This window comes from Ambystoma mexicanum, chromosome 5p, assembly GCF_040938575.1.
Source record: "Ambystoma mexicanum isolate Mex_15411 chromosome 5p, UKY_AmexF1_1, whole genome shotgun sequence".
Lineage (NCBI taxonomy): Eukaryota > Metazoa > Chordata > Amphibia > Caudata > Ambystomatidae > Ambystoma > Ambystoma mexicanum.
The window spans coordinates 1,360,528,540-1,360,542,391 of record NC_090930.1 but is presented as its reverse complement, the minus strand read 5'-3'; the positions used below and the strand labels follow the sequence as shown (position 1 = coordinate 1,360,542,391).

Below are 13,852 nucleotides of genomic sequence, written 5' to 3'. Positions count from 1 at the left end.
TTTGTTGTCTTTTTATTGTGAATTACTGCGTGTTTCAAAAGTGTACAGTAAATTGAATAGAGGCACTGTCCATTTCAATACGATTTCATATTGCAAACATTCTTGGGAGATTGTCTAATAACCATCACCTGCAAAATTTTAAACAAAATGCATTATTTAAAAGTATCTCTGTAAAATGAAGTTTAAACGTTGCTATACCTTCACCCTTATTTTTTCTAAAATAGCAAATTATAAGAAAGCATATTAGAATATATCAATAATGCCACTGTCACTGCACATTATGCTGATGGTGACATGATTGTACCAGGGCTATGCTGTATTTTTTATTTTGAAAGATTTGTTAATTAAAATTTTGCAATAAGTAGCAAACGGAATACACCTGCCCCCCAGCCCCCATGCGACCACAGGAGCTGACGCCCCGGTGCACTCAAGCCAAATGATACCCCTAAAGTCAATACCTCAGCAGGAGCATCATACAACGTCCAAAATCCTTACATTCTAAGGGCACATTTGAATCCGGTAGTCCTCCTGGAGGTATGCCAGCACCATCCCCCAATCTTCCAGGAATTTTGTGCAGTCCCCCTGGATGTTATAAGTGACCCACTCCATTGCTAGGATGTGCAAGATCTTAAATAGCCACTCACAGGGTGTTGGGGCCTGCTTGCTTTTCCATTTCCGAGCAACCACCAGCAATACAGCCAACACCATAACCACACATGCCTAAACATATGCCCTACCCTGCGTGGCCTTTTCCCTTTCCCATAGGCCCAGCGTGCACGTCCCCATCCCCAGTCAATAGTCTAAGTTCTGCATTTCTTTGATGGACTTTTGCACCTGTTCCCAGAAGGGCTGTATTGCCGGGCACGTCCACCAGATGTGAGCCCAGTCCCCCCTCCCCATGCAGCCTCTCTGGCGATGCCTCTCAGAATATGGATCAAAGCCTCTCTGGGGTGTAGTGCTATTGGGTGAGCGCCTTATACCACACCTCTGTTAGCTGAATTGACCAGGTAAGCTTGGGAATGTTGCCCCACAGAAATTCCCATTCCTCTAGCAAAATGTGCAGTCCCAAAATTCTCTCCCATTTCCCCATCTAGGGCCAAGTCCCCTTCGCTGCCCACTCTGCAATTATGGCGTATAGTGCAGAGATCAGGTGTGACTCCCCTAAGTGGGATGTGATGTACTTCTCGAACGCAGTGAATTGTCTGCTTGTGGCTAGCTTGTTATCTATGTGCCTCAACCGGTACCGAAGCTGGTAATATCGAAGTCTGTCAGCTTTGACAGGCCGAAAGTCTGCTTACACTGCTCAAAGGATGAATATTTTTGTCCCTGCATGACATCCCTGAGTCGCGTACACCCCACCACTTTGTTCTACTTTCCGAATGCACCCCTTCCATCCCTGAGGTCAACTGTGGATTCCCAAACAATGGCGTGAATGGACCCAGCAAGGTTTATATCCCCCCCTGTTTGATTAAGTCGTCCCACACTTCCCCAACCAGTCCCGTGATCTGGGACGCCTTCATGCTAGTTGACCGATCTGGCTTAGTCAGCCACAACACGTCCGCCAGGTGGGCCCCCACCACCGCTCCATCCATGTGCACCCACAATGTATTATCCTCCCCTGACAGCCACTACTTTAACACCCATAGATGTGCGGCTTGGTAGTATTGTCTGAAGTTTGGAACCACCAGGCCCCCCTTGCTTCTCATGGCCATAAATACCTGCAGCGCTACTCTCGGTTTTTTGTTACTCTAGATAAAAGCAGAGAGCCGATGAGTGACTGTTCAAGTTTTTCTATGTAAGCCTTTGCTCAAAAAACGTCTATGTTAATCGTGTGTTTCAATTCTTACAGTAAATAATTATTGCACATTGTTTCATTTGTATATATTGAGCTTTCGTCTTGTTTTTGAGATAGTTCAACATGGTTGCTTTCTCGTAGCAGTTGTTAATTTCCTTAATTGATAATCTCTCTAGTTTTAAGAATTTGTCCCGTAGAGATTCTGTGGTGCTTGGTCTGTTCCTTAAGGCATTCTGATTTTTAACCATGACACACCCCCTCCAAAGTACACCATTTCTGGGGCAACCGCCTCGAGAGAGGCAGCTGGTTCGGAGAGAGCCAGAAGCATGTTGTTGGCAAATGCCATTGTCTCATGTACCACCCCCGCCCCGATCCCCAAACGGACACCCTTCACTGCGGGTGTTTCTCTCAGGCGCTGCAAGAAGGTTTCCAAGGAAATTGCATATAGCAAGGGTGACAATGGACAGCCTTGCTTGGTCCCACTCTTTAAACGTATGGGGTGTGAGAGCTGTCCAGTTATAGATAGGCGCAAGGTAGGCACTTGAAAATTTGCTTGCACTCATCGAAGGAACCACTCCCCGAATCACATGCGTGCCATGGTGAGAAAAAGAAACGACCACTCCACGCGATCGAAAGGTTTTTCTGTGTCCACGGCAAGCAGAACTGCCGGGATCCTTAATTTCATCACCTTCTCCACCAGGTGGCACACCTGCCTTGTATTGCCAAAAGGTTATAGGTCAAATGGTCGAATCTAAATGGTCGACAGGACAAATGGTCGACACCAAAAGGTCGACGGGTCAAGTGATCAGTTTTTTTTTTTCACTTTTTTTTTCTTTTTTGGGGGGGGGGGGGTCCCCTACAACCCTCTTTTTTTTTTTTTTTGCTAAAAAAAAACTTTTTTCCCTAAACGAAAACCTAAAAAATATATATATAACTAAAAAAAAAATGTGATCATTTGTCCTGTCGACCAAATTGTGTCGACCATTTGTCTGTCGACCATTTGACTAGACACCTTGCCAAAAGTCTTACGGGACCTAATGAACCACAACTGGTCAGGATGGATAATGTCTGGGAGTAGGCCCTCTAATCTACTTGCTAGTATCTTAGTATAGATCTTGGCGTCAGTGTTAATCAGAGCTATTGGGCAGTGGGAGCTGCATTGCATCGGGTCTTTGCCTGGCTTCGGGAACACCACTAATTTAGCTTGGTCCATGGACTCCGTAATGCCCCCTCCCTCCTCAAAAGAGTTATATAATCGAACTAGGTGCAGGTTGAGAATAGATCCGTATTTTTGTAGAAGGCGGACGAGAATCCATCTGGCCCTGGGGCTTTGAGCAGGGGGAGCTTCCCTATGGCAACGCAGACCTCCTCTTCTGTTATATCCCCTTCTAGTGCCTTTCTGTCCGCTTCAGACAACGTTTGTAGTGCTACCAAGTTCAAATATTCTTTCTGCAGGCCCTCAAAGCACCTGAGAATTCCCTCTGTATCTACGACGTCGTTCCCCCTCTCTGCCCCAAATTTTCAGGATTGCATGGGCCGCTCCCCTCAGTCTAAGCTGCCTCACTAGAAGCTTACCTACTCTGTTCTCCCCCACATCGAATTTCTGCTTCTTATAAAGGAGACTCCTCTCCCTCCCACGTCAAGCTGGCCCTGATTGCCCTGTAGCTTTTCAGCATGGCCTTCGCTAGGCAGTCCCCCATTTTAGGCATAATGTTTTTAAATTGGGTTTCTAAGTCTTCTTCAAGTCTCCTAATTTGTTTGTCCCTGGAGGCCTTGAGAGCAATCATCTCTCTCCTAATTACCACCTTGAAGGCATCCCACCAGTTCCCCGGGGAGGTGTCAGACATGGCATTGTCCTGATTACTCATCGCCCTCCCTACCTGCTCTACTTGACGGGTAGCTAGTACACCTTGGATCTGCAGTCAATGAGGATCAAATGGTAAGACAAAAAGTGTGGGACTAAGGTAACAGGGAGTAGCGCCTCAACCATATACTGGTCCTGACATCCGGCACAGAGTGCATGGCCCGTAGTGGCACCGGCGGAGCCCACATAGTGCCAACCTGATCCCCCTGGCAGCAAAAAAGTTTTGAAATAGCAGCTGCACTGGGAGATGAATATCAAAGGTGAGAAATCCGTGGGAGGAACATCTATCCGAAAGAACATTACTCAGCGGTAAGTGATTTGTTCTTCTGGGCACTTGAAGAGTTGGCTCTATGGCAAACACGAAAAAATTAATTTATTAATTTCAGGTGACAAAGCTTTTGTTGGCCCTAGTGTAACTGACACACCTATCTAAGAAGTTTTCGCCTGAGGAATATGATTCATGGTTGCCGTTGTAATTCTCAAGGATCCCAGTTGAATTAATGAATCAGATCATTGACGCTGTAGCTATCTGGAATATTTGGGAAGGAGAAAGTGTTAATCACCAAACAGGAACTTATTTGGGGTAGTAGTTGACATCATATGTAAAGCACTCTTACTGAAACTGTTTGTAGAAGAGAGGAAATACGTCAGTGGCATGATGAGCATCATTCACAGAGATGAAAAAAGTAATGAAAGAAATGTACTTTAATTCACATTGATAATGGTGGATGCACAGAACAGGCGTGTAGTTCTTTGGGCCAATTAGGGGCTAGATTGTTTTGTGTGGACAGATGCGCCCTTTTGGATGGACCTGGTAGTCTCCATCTGTTTTCAATTGCCTTTGTGACATTACATTATATTGTTATCTACCCAACATTTTGTTTTTATGTCCAAATAATTGTACATTTTTGTCTTCTAATAAACAGGTTAAGGTTGGGGATAAAGAAGTTGATGTGATGAATGGCTTTAGACTCTACATCACCACCAAGCTTCCAAACCCAGCATATACCCCTGAAATAAGTGCCCGTACCTCTATCATTGACTTCACTGTTACAATGAAGGGCTTGGAGGACCAGCTCCTTGGGAGAGTAATTCTCAGAGAGAAGCAGGTATAGTTGGAGAGAAATGACTGATACTTGTGATTGGATTCCAGTTTATTGCCTTGTACTGTGCATCATCCAGAGATCCTTGATTAGTATTTCCATCTGTATCCTACTTAGTTTGGTGACTGTTTCATGAAACAAGTAATTTTGGAGTGGACACTTTGCAAGTATTATTCTTTATATTATTAATCATGAATCTCTTAATCTTCTAATCACCTTTTACCCAGGGCCCCTTTTAAGACACTTTGAGCCTCATATACAAGTATGACGGCAAGTGGAAAAAGTGTTGTTAATTCCATTACCGCCTCTTTTACCACTCTGCCGAACTATGCATTCCAGGAAATGGACGCTAATTCCGCTGGTGGAATTAACACCAGCGGCATTACTGCTGAAATCTGGCAGAATAAGATCCAACGCTAATCCCGCTGGCAGAATTAGCGCCAGCAATAAAGATGGTAACTACACCATATTGCAAGTGAAAAAATATTGCTGAAATACTGCTGAAAATGGTAACTCTGCAAAAAAACACAGTGCAGTTACCTCCACCTAAAAGTGAAGGTAAATGCATACAAGTGATGGAAATGAAGGCCCAGGTGCATACCCCATGGACTCAGAAAGCATACATCAGACCCACACTTTCCCCAAACACACGTTCCAACACCATGCTCCCACTAGCAATTGCAAACCTGGAAATCCATCACCCCCTGCTCTACCTTAAGCTACAAAATCATGCACAGCAGCAGGACAGAGCACAAGTAGCAGAAATGCAGATTAGACGAATTGCAGGAAGAATGCCCATGCCCGTGTCAGGTCATCACTCTAGGCACTAACTGATCAGCAGCTCATAACACTGCTGCAGAGAGAGACCATAGCAGAGCTACTAAACCTGATACAGGATGATCTACAAAATGGGATCAACATCCGAACAGCAATACCACCACGCTGACGTTTGTGTTGGTATTGCACTTTCTTGCCACAGACACCTTCGAGCATGGTGTGGGCATGCTGCATTGAATGTCCCAGTCCATGTTTTCTGTCATGCCCATCCATGTGCTGGATGCTCTCATGCAGCGTGCCCCCCAGCACATCTCGCTGCCCATCACCCTGGCACAGGTAAATGCAACAAATGCCTGCTTCTATTCATATGGCCACGTTCCCAATGTCATTGCAGCTGTGGGTGGAACACATGTGAGTTTAGTGCCCCCCCCTTGCATCGGAAGAGGTATACAGAAACAGGAAACAAACCATATTCCTTTAATGTACACGTGACGTGTGACATAGGCCTCACTATGATACTCGGCTGCACCTGCTTCCCAGCTTGCACCTATGTTGCCATGGTCCTGCAAAACAGTACATCTTGTGCAGATGGACGTGGATCCTGGGTAAGTACAATTGCCATCATACAACACACACATGCTGCCCATGTGATAATGTTCTCAGCAATAGGGGAGGAGGTGGAAAACACCTGTTCGATGTCAATGCCATTCATGACCTGTCACTGACCTGTGCATGAAGGACCTGCCCTCTGACACAACACATGAGAAGCACTGCCACACCGGACAAGGCCCTGTTTGACAACGCCATCGTATGACAGAAAGACATGATCCCCAATGCACTCAGAAAAGTCACTAAGAGTGAACTACAGGTACCACAATACAAAGGCAAACCATACCTACAGAGACAACTGCACAGTTTTCCTGTGCATGATGACAGCATAACACTGACATGTAGTGATGACCTGAACGCTGCAAACCGTGACAGTCCCCAAGAGCATGAACGCTAAAATAAAGTTCACAGGATTACCAACACGTTCATCAGAGCACATGCATGAGAGCCCAGTATAGGACTTCCACAGACAAAATGTTCATTGCAAATTCAGTTACAGTGTATGACTGTCACGACTGGTGGTTTACAGTTGTATGTGAAATGGGGGAGTCACCAAGTGACATCTGCCATTTCACACAATAGTGAATAAGGCATCATATAATGTAAGGATAGAAACCCATAGTGATCCCAAATGGGCCCTAAGTATGTTAGAAGACTAATGTTTCATGACCAATTGTCAAACCTGTTCATATTTCTGTAATCAACAACTATAACCATTGCTTTCTCAGGTGACTCTGGTTATCCTTATCTGCTGTGGCTGATGACACCTGTCCAGAGCCCACATAGAGCACAGGCGGAGGCCTATAATAAGACACATGTGGGAGCCATGCTCTACAAGAAGCGTACCTTTCGCCTACTGAAGTGACAGTTCATGTGTCTCCACCAGTGGCCGTAATTGTTGTGATCTGTGCCATACAGCACAACAGGTGCATTAGTTGACATGTACCCGTGCCCCTCGATGTCGACATGGCTCCCCCAGAGGATGATGACACACATGCCGGGGACCAATTGCTGCTAAACAATGAGTGTGATGAAGGCAGGAAAGGTAGTCTTGTGCGCCAAGAACTGATTGACAATTTCTTCTGAGCACATTTGATTGCACGTACCTCTTACAATTATATATACTTACATATTAGATGTGTCACACCCATTCAAAAATGACTGTCCTCACATCTGTTCAAGTGAGTGTAAATGTTATTTAATATGTATACAAAGAAAGACCCATTCTCTCCCTCCACCCTGAAACCCCTACATCCATTCCCTCCCGCCACCTTCAAACCCCAAAATGTTTTCGCTCTCACCTCCCGGAATTCCAATTTTCCATTATCAGTCTTTATTTTAGTGGGTGTTTGCTACTTCCATGTGGACCTGTTGGGGGCCACAACAGTACACGCCAAGAGTGCCTTAAGGGAGTGCTTGGGGCAGATCCCTCTGTGGGAGTGGCTGATATGGAGCTAGCTGAGTCCTCACCTCAGTTGTGCTGGAGAGTCAGTATCTCACACAAATGTATAAACTCGCCTAATACATTTGTTCATCTGTCCAGTCGGGTTTGGATGGAGCTGACTACCTACGAAGGTCCATGAGCTCTAGCGGTGGTATCCAGAAGATGTGCGTGGCTTAGAAAATCATGTTTTGCGCCTGATGTTCAGGCGAGATTACTGGATATGCCTTTTGATGGGTCACATTTATTTGGTCCTAAAACTGATGATAGCCTTGAGAAGTGTCAAGCTTTAAAGCCTGCAGCTAAATCCCTAAGTGCATAAATACTGCAGCAACAACAAACACCTTGTCAAGGTTGGAAAGGTACAACCTTTTGTTAGTTCTCCTCTCTTAATCAAAGAGGTAGAGGACAAGCGACCCAGAGACAGGCAAAAAGAAGATTGTCCAATCCCACAAGAGGTTGAGGTGGAAAGCCTGTCCAAGTAATTTTCCCATTCATGTCATCAGCCGCATTTACAGACCCTAAACCACTTTAATAAGTTCTTCTGCTGTTCACCAATGGATGGAAGATTAGCCCAGCATTCCAAAGAATGGGGCGGCATTACTCCAGATGCAAGGGTACTCCAGATAGTATGCCAGGGCTACTGCGTTGCCTTTCTAAAGAGACCCCCGGATTACCCTCCAGTTGTGAATCGTTTTTGGTCTCTGGCGGCGCTATTCCATCAGGAGATATCATTCTTGCTGGAGAGGGGTGTCATAGTAATGATACCTTCATCTGAGAGGAACAAGGGCTTCTACTGAATATTCTACCTGGTATCTGAGGCACTTGAACAGGTTTCGCAGGTGTCATGACCACTGTGAGGGGGCACAAGTTGTGCAACAAGCAGGCTCCCACCAGAAACCTTAAAACCACTGCAAAAGGGCTCCTGGAGCCAGTCCTAGCGCTTTTGGCACCAGGCTCATATGTAGGAAGGAAGGGCTGTTCAAACTAGGTCCCATTTATGTACATTGGCCTTTAAATCCAACATGGAAGCACCCACACAGTCTAGTTCTAAGAACCAAGCCATGCGGTCTAGTGTTTTGGGTGTGGCAGGCCTGGAACTACTTTCCCTGGTACTACTTTACCTGGGCTATATAAGCCACACCCTGACTGCAGAACATGCTTCGAGTTATTCTGCAACCCGCAGCGTGACCTTCACCGTGTCCACCTCCTGGTCTACAGCATCTTCCTGTAATCCTGCAAGAACAAGAAGAAGATTATTCTGTTTTACCTGAGAGAACGCCATCCAGCACCCAGCATCTCAACTGGGCTGCAATCTGTGGAAACCGAGAGAAGAAGAAACATCACTCACCTGTGAGTACTAGCTTAAGGACTTCCTGCGAACCGCTACCACAGCTGCTGTTCGAACATTGCGACCTGCAATAACGAGAAAGGGAAAAAACAATATTAGAATGCGCGCTTCCAAAACATTGAATTCCATCAGTCTTACCTGAATTCCATCGCACTACGCCACGCTTCCATCCGGAGCACCACAGCAACATCTGCAAAGGAAAAGAGACCTATTCAGGTTTGCTTTCAATATTAAACAACCACACAGCGCTGTACTTACCTTAACGGATTGCGGGGGCCTGTTTTTCATCACGCTCTTATCCACTCGCAGCACCACAGTGGCCTGTGAGGAAAAGAAGAAGAAAACAGAGGTTAGCTTTAAAAGACAATAAAGGCGCTGCGCTTTGCGCTTTCTCTTACCTAGAAAACATGCCTCTCCATCCGGCACGCCAGCATCAAGACCTTTGCAAAAGAAGGAGATAATGACATTAATGAATTCCCACCATAAACAGAACAAAGACTAACAATTAAAAAATCTACCTGCCTACCAGCAGATTCGGGTCACAGCAGGCCTGGGCCCAAGGAAGGCGAACTGCACCAGTGAAGCAACTCGGGCAGCTCGCCGACTTGATGGCAGTAGTGGCAGCAAGTCTGAGAAGAGGGGGATCTACGTCTTTCCTTACCTAGATGATTGGCTGATCAGGGCACATTCCCTGGATCAGGCTCTGAAATATCTCAACTGCACCTGCCACTTCCCACACAAACTGGGCTTCTCTCACAACTTTAAGAAGTCTCAAGTGACTCTCTCACAAATGCTCCAATTCACCAGAGCTGTCCTGAACTCCTCCTCGGGGAAGGCCCCCAACCCCAACATGAGAGCTCAGCATATACTTCAGATGGTCATGAAAGTTCAGAGCGCCCAAACTCTGCTGGTCTTTTCCTAAGCTTGCTGGGTCAATTGGCATTGTGCATCTTTCTGGTGCCGGAGGCCTGACTGAAGATGAGGTCACTTAAGTGGGCCTTCAGATCTCAGTGGTTGCAGTTCTCAGGAAGCACGCCAGATATTATTTAAGTCCTGAGCAGGGCAGCACAGGACCTACCATGAAGAGAACTTGATGGCTGGGGAACCTTTTTGGCAACCATGGCCGGAAATGATTGTGTTACAAATGCCTCCTTCAAGGGCTGGAGTGCACACCTGAAAAAGCTGAAAGTAAGTTGGCTATGGGCCCCAACTAAAACAAGACTACATATACATTTTTGGAGCTCAGGGGTCGATCAGATTGGCACTGATGGCCTTTCTGCCTTCAATACAAGCTACAAAATGTCCTGATCATGATGGGCAACAGATTAGCCATGCACTAGCACAACAAGAGAGGTGGTGTAGGGTCACTACCACTGGGCAAGGAGGCAATGCACCTCTGGTTACAATATGGAATCTCCTTGTTGGCAGTTCATTTAGCTTGAAGGGAGAATACGGTGGCAGATGACCTGAGTAGGCAGGGCTTTGTCTCCCATGAGTTGGAGTTGTCTCAGGAAGTCCTTCAAAAGACTTTGCTTTCAAATTAGTCTGTTTGCGTCCCGTCCTAACAGCTGTTTTGTTCCAGGGAATTTCCCCAGAGAGGAGCACTGGGAGATGCAGTTGTAGTGGACTGGAATTTTCCACACTTGTATATGCTTTCCCACAAAGATGGAGGCCTGGTTCTCCACCCAGGAATCAGGACCCTGAATCTTTATGCCTGGTTTCTGAAAGCCTAAGATGATACAAGGACTGACTGGGACCACCCTGAATACGTTATGGAGGTGTTGCTTTCGGCCAGAAAGCCAGCAACTAAGGGTCTATACCACTGCCAATGGAAGACATTTTGTAACTGGAGCAAAAGATATAAACACCTTCTCATGCAGCACATCCATGTATTTATCATTCCTTTTACACCTGTCTCATCAGGGTTTACAAGTGGTTATGGTGAAAGGAGATTTAGCTGCCCTTTCTTTTTTCAAGCACACACCTGATTAAGATTCATACTTCAAAATGCCACGTTGTTCAATTTCTGAAATGTTTAACAAATACCTTTCCACCAGTGCCTTGCCTAGTGCCAGCCTGGGACCTGAATCTAATAGGAACATTCCTGATGGGAGCACCTTTCAAGCCGCTTAGGCTCCTTACATGGAAAGCAATCTTTTTGTAGCCATCACTGCTGCACATAAGGTGAGTGAATTACGGCCCTTGCATGTAAACCACCTTTCACGATCTTCACAAATGAGAAGCTAGCACTTAGGGTCTGCAATCCCTTAGTTCCCAAAGTTTTTCTGAAATTCATCTATCTTGGAAAATCGGCTTACCTGCTTTCTGTCCTGCGCCTCACCCTTCCAAGGAGGAGGAGAGATTCCATAGACTGGATCCAAAGAGAGCACTATGTTTTTATATTGCTAGGACGAGCAATTTCAGATTGAAAAATCAGCTTTTTATTGGCTTGCCTGGTCCCAGATTAGGTAGAGGAGTGACCAAGCAAACATTATTCAGATGGATAATCCGATGCATATCTGAATATTATACAATAGCAGGAAAGAACGGTCCTGAAATATCAAGAGTTCATTCTACCAGAGAAGTAGCGACCTTGTCAGCACTCCTGAGAGGGATACAAGTTTATGATATTTGTCAAGTTACAACAATGTCCTCCCTACATACATTTTCCAAGCACTATTACCTAGACACTCTGTTGGGTCAAGATACCCGTTTTGGAAGAGCAGCCCTATAAAAACGGCATTTACAAAACATTGCTATGGCAGTTTTTTTTAAAGATGTGGAATCCGTGGGAGGACACATTCCATTAGAAGAACACATTACTTTCCCCTGGTAATGTTATTTCAGATGGATGTTGGTCCCACGGATTCCTCATCACCATCCCATCCAACACATCTAAAACAGAGCACTCTCTCGTTCATTCTCTCTTTTAATACTTTGTATAATTCCCCAACGCAGCTGAACATAGGAAAAAACAAGTAACTGAGGTAATGTGGTGTAATGTGGAAACTGATAGATTGTCCAATACAGATAACTTTGGTATATTTGAGAGCACTGTGGAGTATTTGAGCAGCATGTTTGGTAGAATGGTGTTTTCAGTATCATATTTGAACATCTCTGTGATTTTATTGACAGCATCAAGGATTATTTGAGCAGCACTGAATTATACTTTCAAAGAAATCAGGCATGTTGTGGCAGAACCCTGACATAAATGTTTTTAGGATTGTATTTTCTTTTCTAGCAAGTTTTATTGTATTTCATCAACTTTCACATAAACAATTACTTGATTAATGAACATGTGAAATTGGTGCAATAATATCTCTTAATTTAACATATTTAAAACAGGTGTTAAATCTGCTGGCATACAATTTATGATGTGTCTGTTATTGTCATGCACCAGCCCTGGAAGCTAGTTTACCGTTGGAAGTACTACTAACATGGATTCCAGGAGCAAACCCAACGGTCTACTTTATTCCAAGATGGCCGACGGAACCTATAACTGGCTGATCAAACTAGCGCACAGCGCGTTGTATCGTAATTGTTACTTGCACTGCCAGTCTCTTACAGTGACTTGCCTTCATCCCCTTCCCGTACCGCTTTGCTCTAGCCTTTCCTGTTCTTTGCCACTCGTGGTGTCCTAAGGTCTTCAGGTAAGGTGATCAGGATCTTTTCAAGCTACTTTCGCTTTCACTACGAGTGTTTCTATTTACCGCGCGTATTCCTTGTACGTGTCTATCTCTGCTACCCACCTTGGTCTCCGCTGTCAGAACCCGCTCGAGCGGAAGGGAGACTCTGTCTTTACTCCGTTCTATTCTATTTTTCTTGTTTCCTCTATTGTTTACCTTCTCTGTTCTGTACTTTTCTGCCTCGTTCCAGCGGTGCAGATACTTTCACGGAAGTCCGTGAGACCGTTTGGATCTACGGTCTCACTACACACCTATTATCCCTGGGTCCCAAAGGGTACTAGAGACCCAGCAACCAGCCTCCTCATCCAAGATCGGAGGGTAGCGTCTGTGGTATCGGCAGACCGGATTCCCCACTTCAGCTAGCCTTCTAGTAATTTTCTGGACCTTCTCATCACAACAGTCTCGTGATCTTCGGGGTTTTTTCTGCCTGACGGCTTTTTCCCCGTTTTAGGGCGTGCTCCTCGGTTTACCTCCGGATCTATACTGTATTCAGACCACGGAGGCGGTTGAGGGAGCGCGGCCCTACTTACGACAAAAAAAAGAGAAGAAGCCTGAGAAGAAGACCAAGAAGAAGAGCTCAGTCAGAGTGGAGGAAGTACCTGAGCAAACAGGTGAGGAGGAGTCTGGGAAGGAGGAGACCCCGCTTGAAAGTATACAATGCCCAAGAAAGGAAATGGCATCTCTGGAACAGATCCAAGAGATGTGTAACGCCATACAGAGCCTTAGAGCAGATATGCAATCACTCCATGCAGAGAACCTTCTTCTTCGACAGCAAGCTGCGGCTCGGGAAGCCAGTAGAGACGACCTACCTCCGATGCCGTTTACCTATGGAAAATACGATGGAAATCCCAAATACATCAAGGAATTTCTCGATGCCTGCTCGGTTTATTTCTCTTTTAGACCTCGAGCATTTGAGTCCGGAAGGGCTCGATTAGGATTTCTCATAGCCAATCTGGCTGGAAGTGCTCTGGCATGGGCAACCCCTTTGGTCACCAGCCAAGACCCTATGGTGAATGATTATGCCCTGTTTGTACAGGAATTCAAGAACAGCTTTGAGCGCTCTGACGTACAGTATTCTAAGTACGACGCCTTCTTCGAGGTCAAACAGGGGAACCAAGACCTACATGGTTATATTGCCCAGTTGAAGGCCTTGGCAGTGTCTACAGAATGGCCAGACACAGCACGACAGGCTCTATTCCGATGAGGCTTAAATGAAGACCTTAAGG

General features: G+C 45.6%; 1 protein-coding gene across 1 annotated transcript in view; it reads left to right on the top strand.

Moving 5' to 3' along the window:
- DNAH5 (dynein axonemal heavy chain 5) overlaps positions 1–13,852 on the top strand; it is a 4,235,244-nt gene that overhangs the window by 3,586,814 nt on the left and 634,578 nt on the right. Inside the window, exon 65 of the mRNA XM_069613779.1 lies at positions 4,586–4,768. Within this exon, the coding sequence (XP_069469880.1) occupies positions 4,586–4,768 (183 nt within the window). The remainder of the gene's footprint in view (positions 1–4,585; positions 4,769–13,852) is intronic.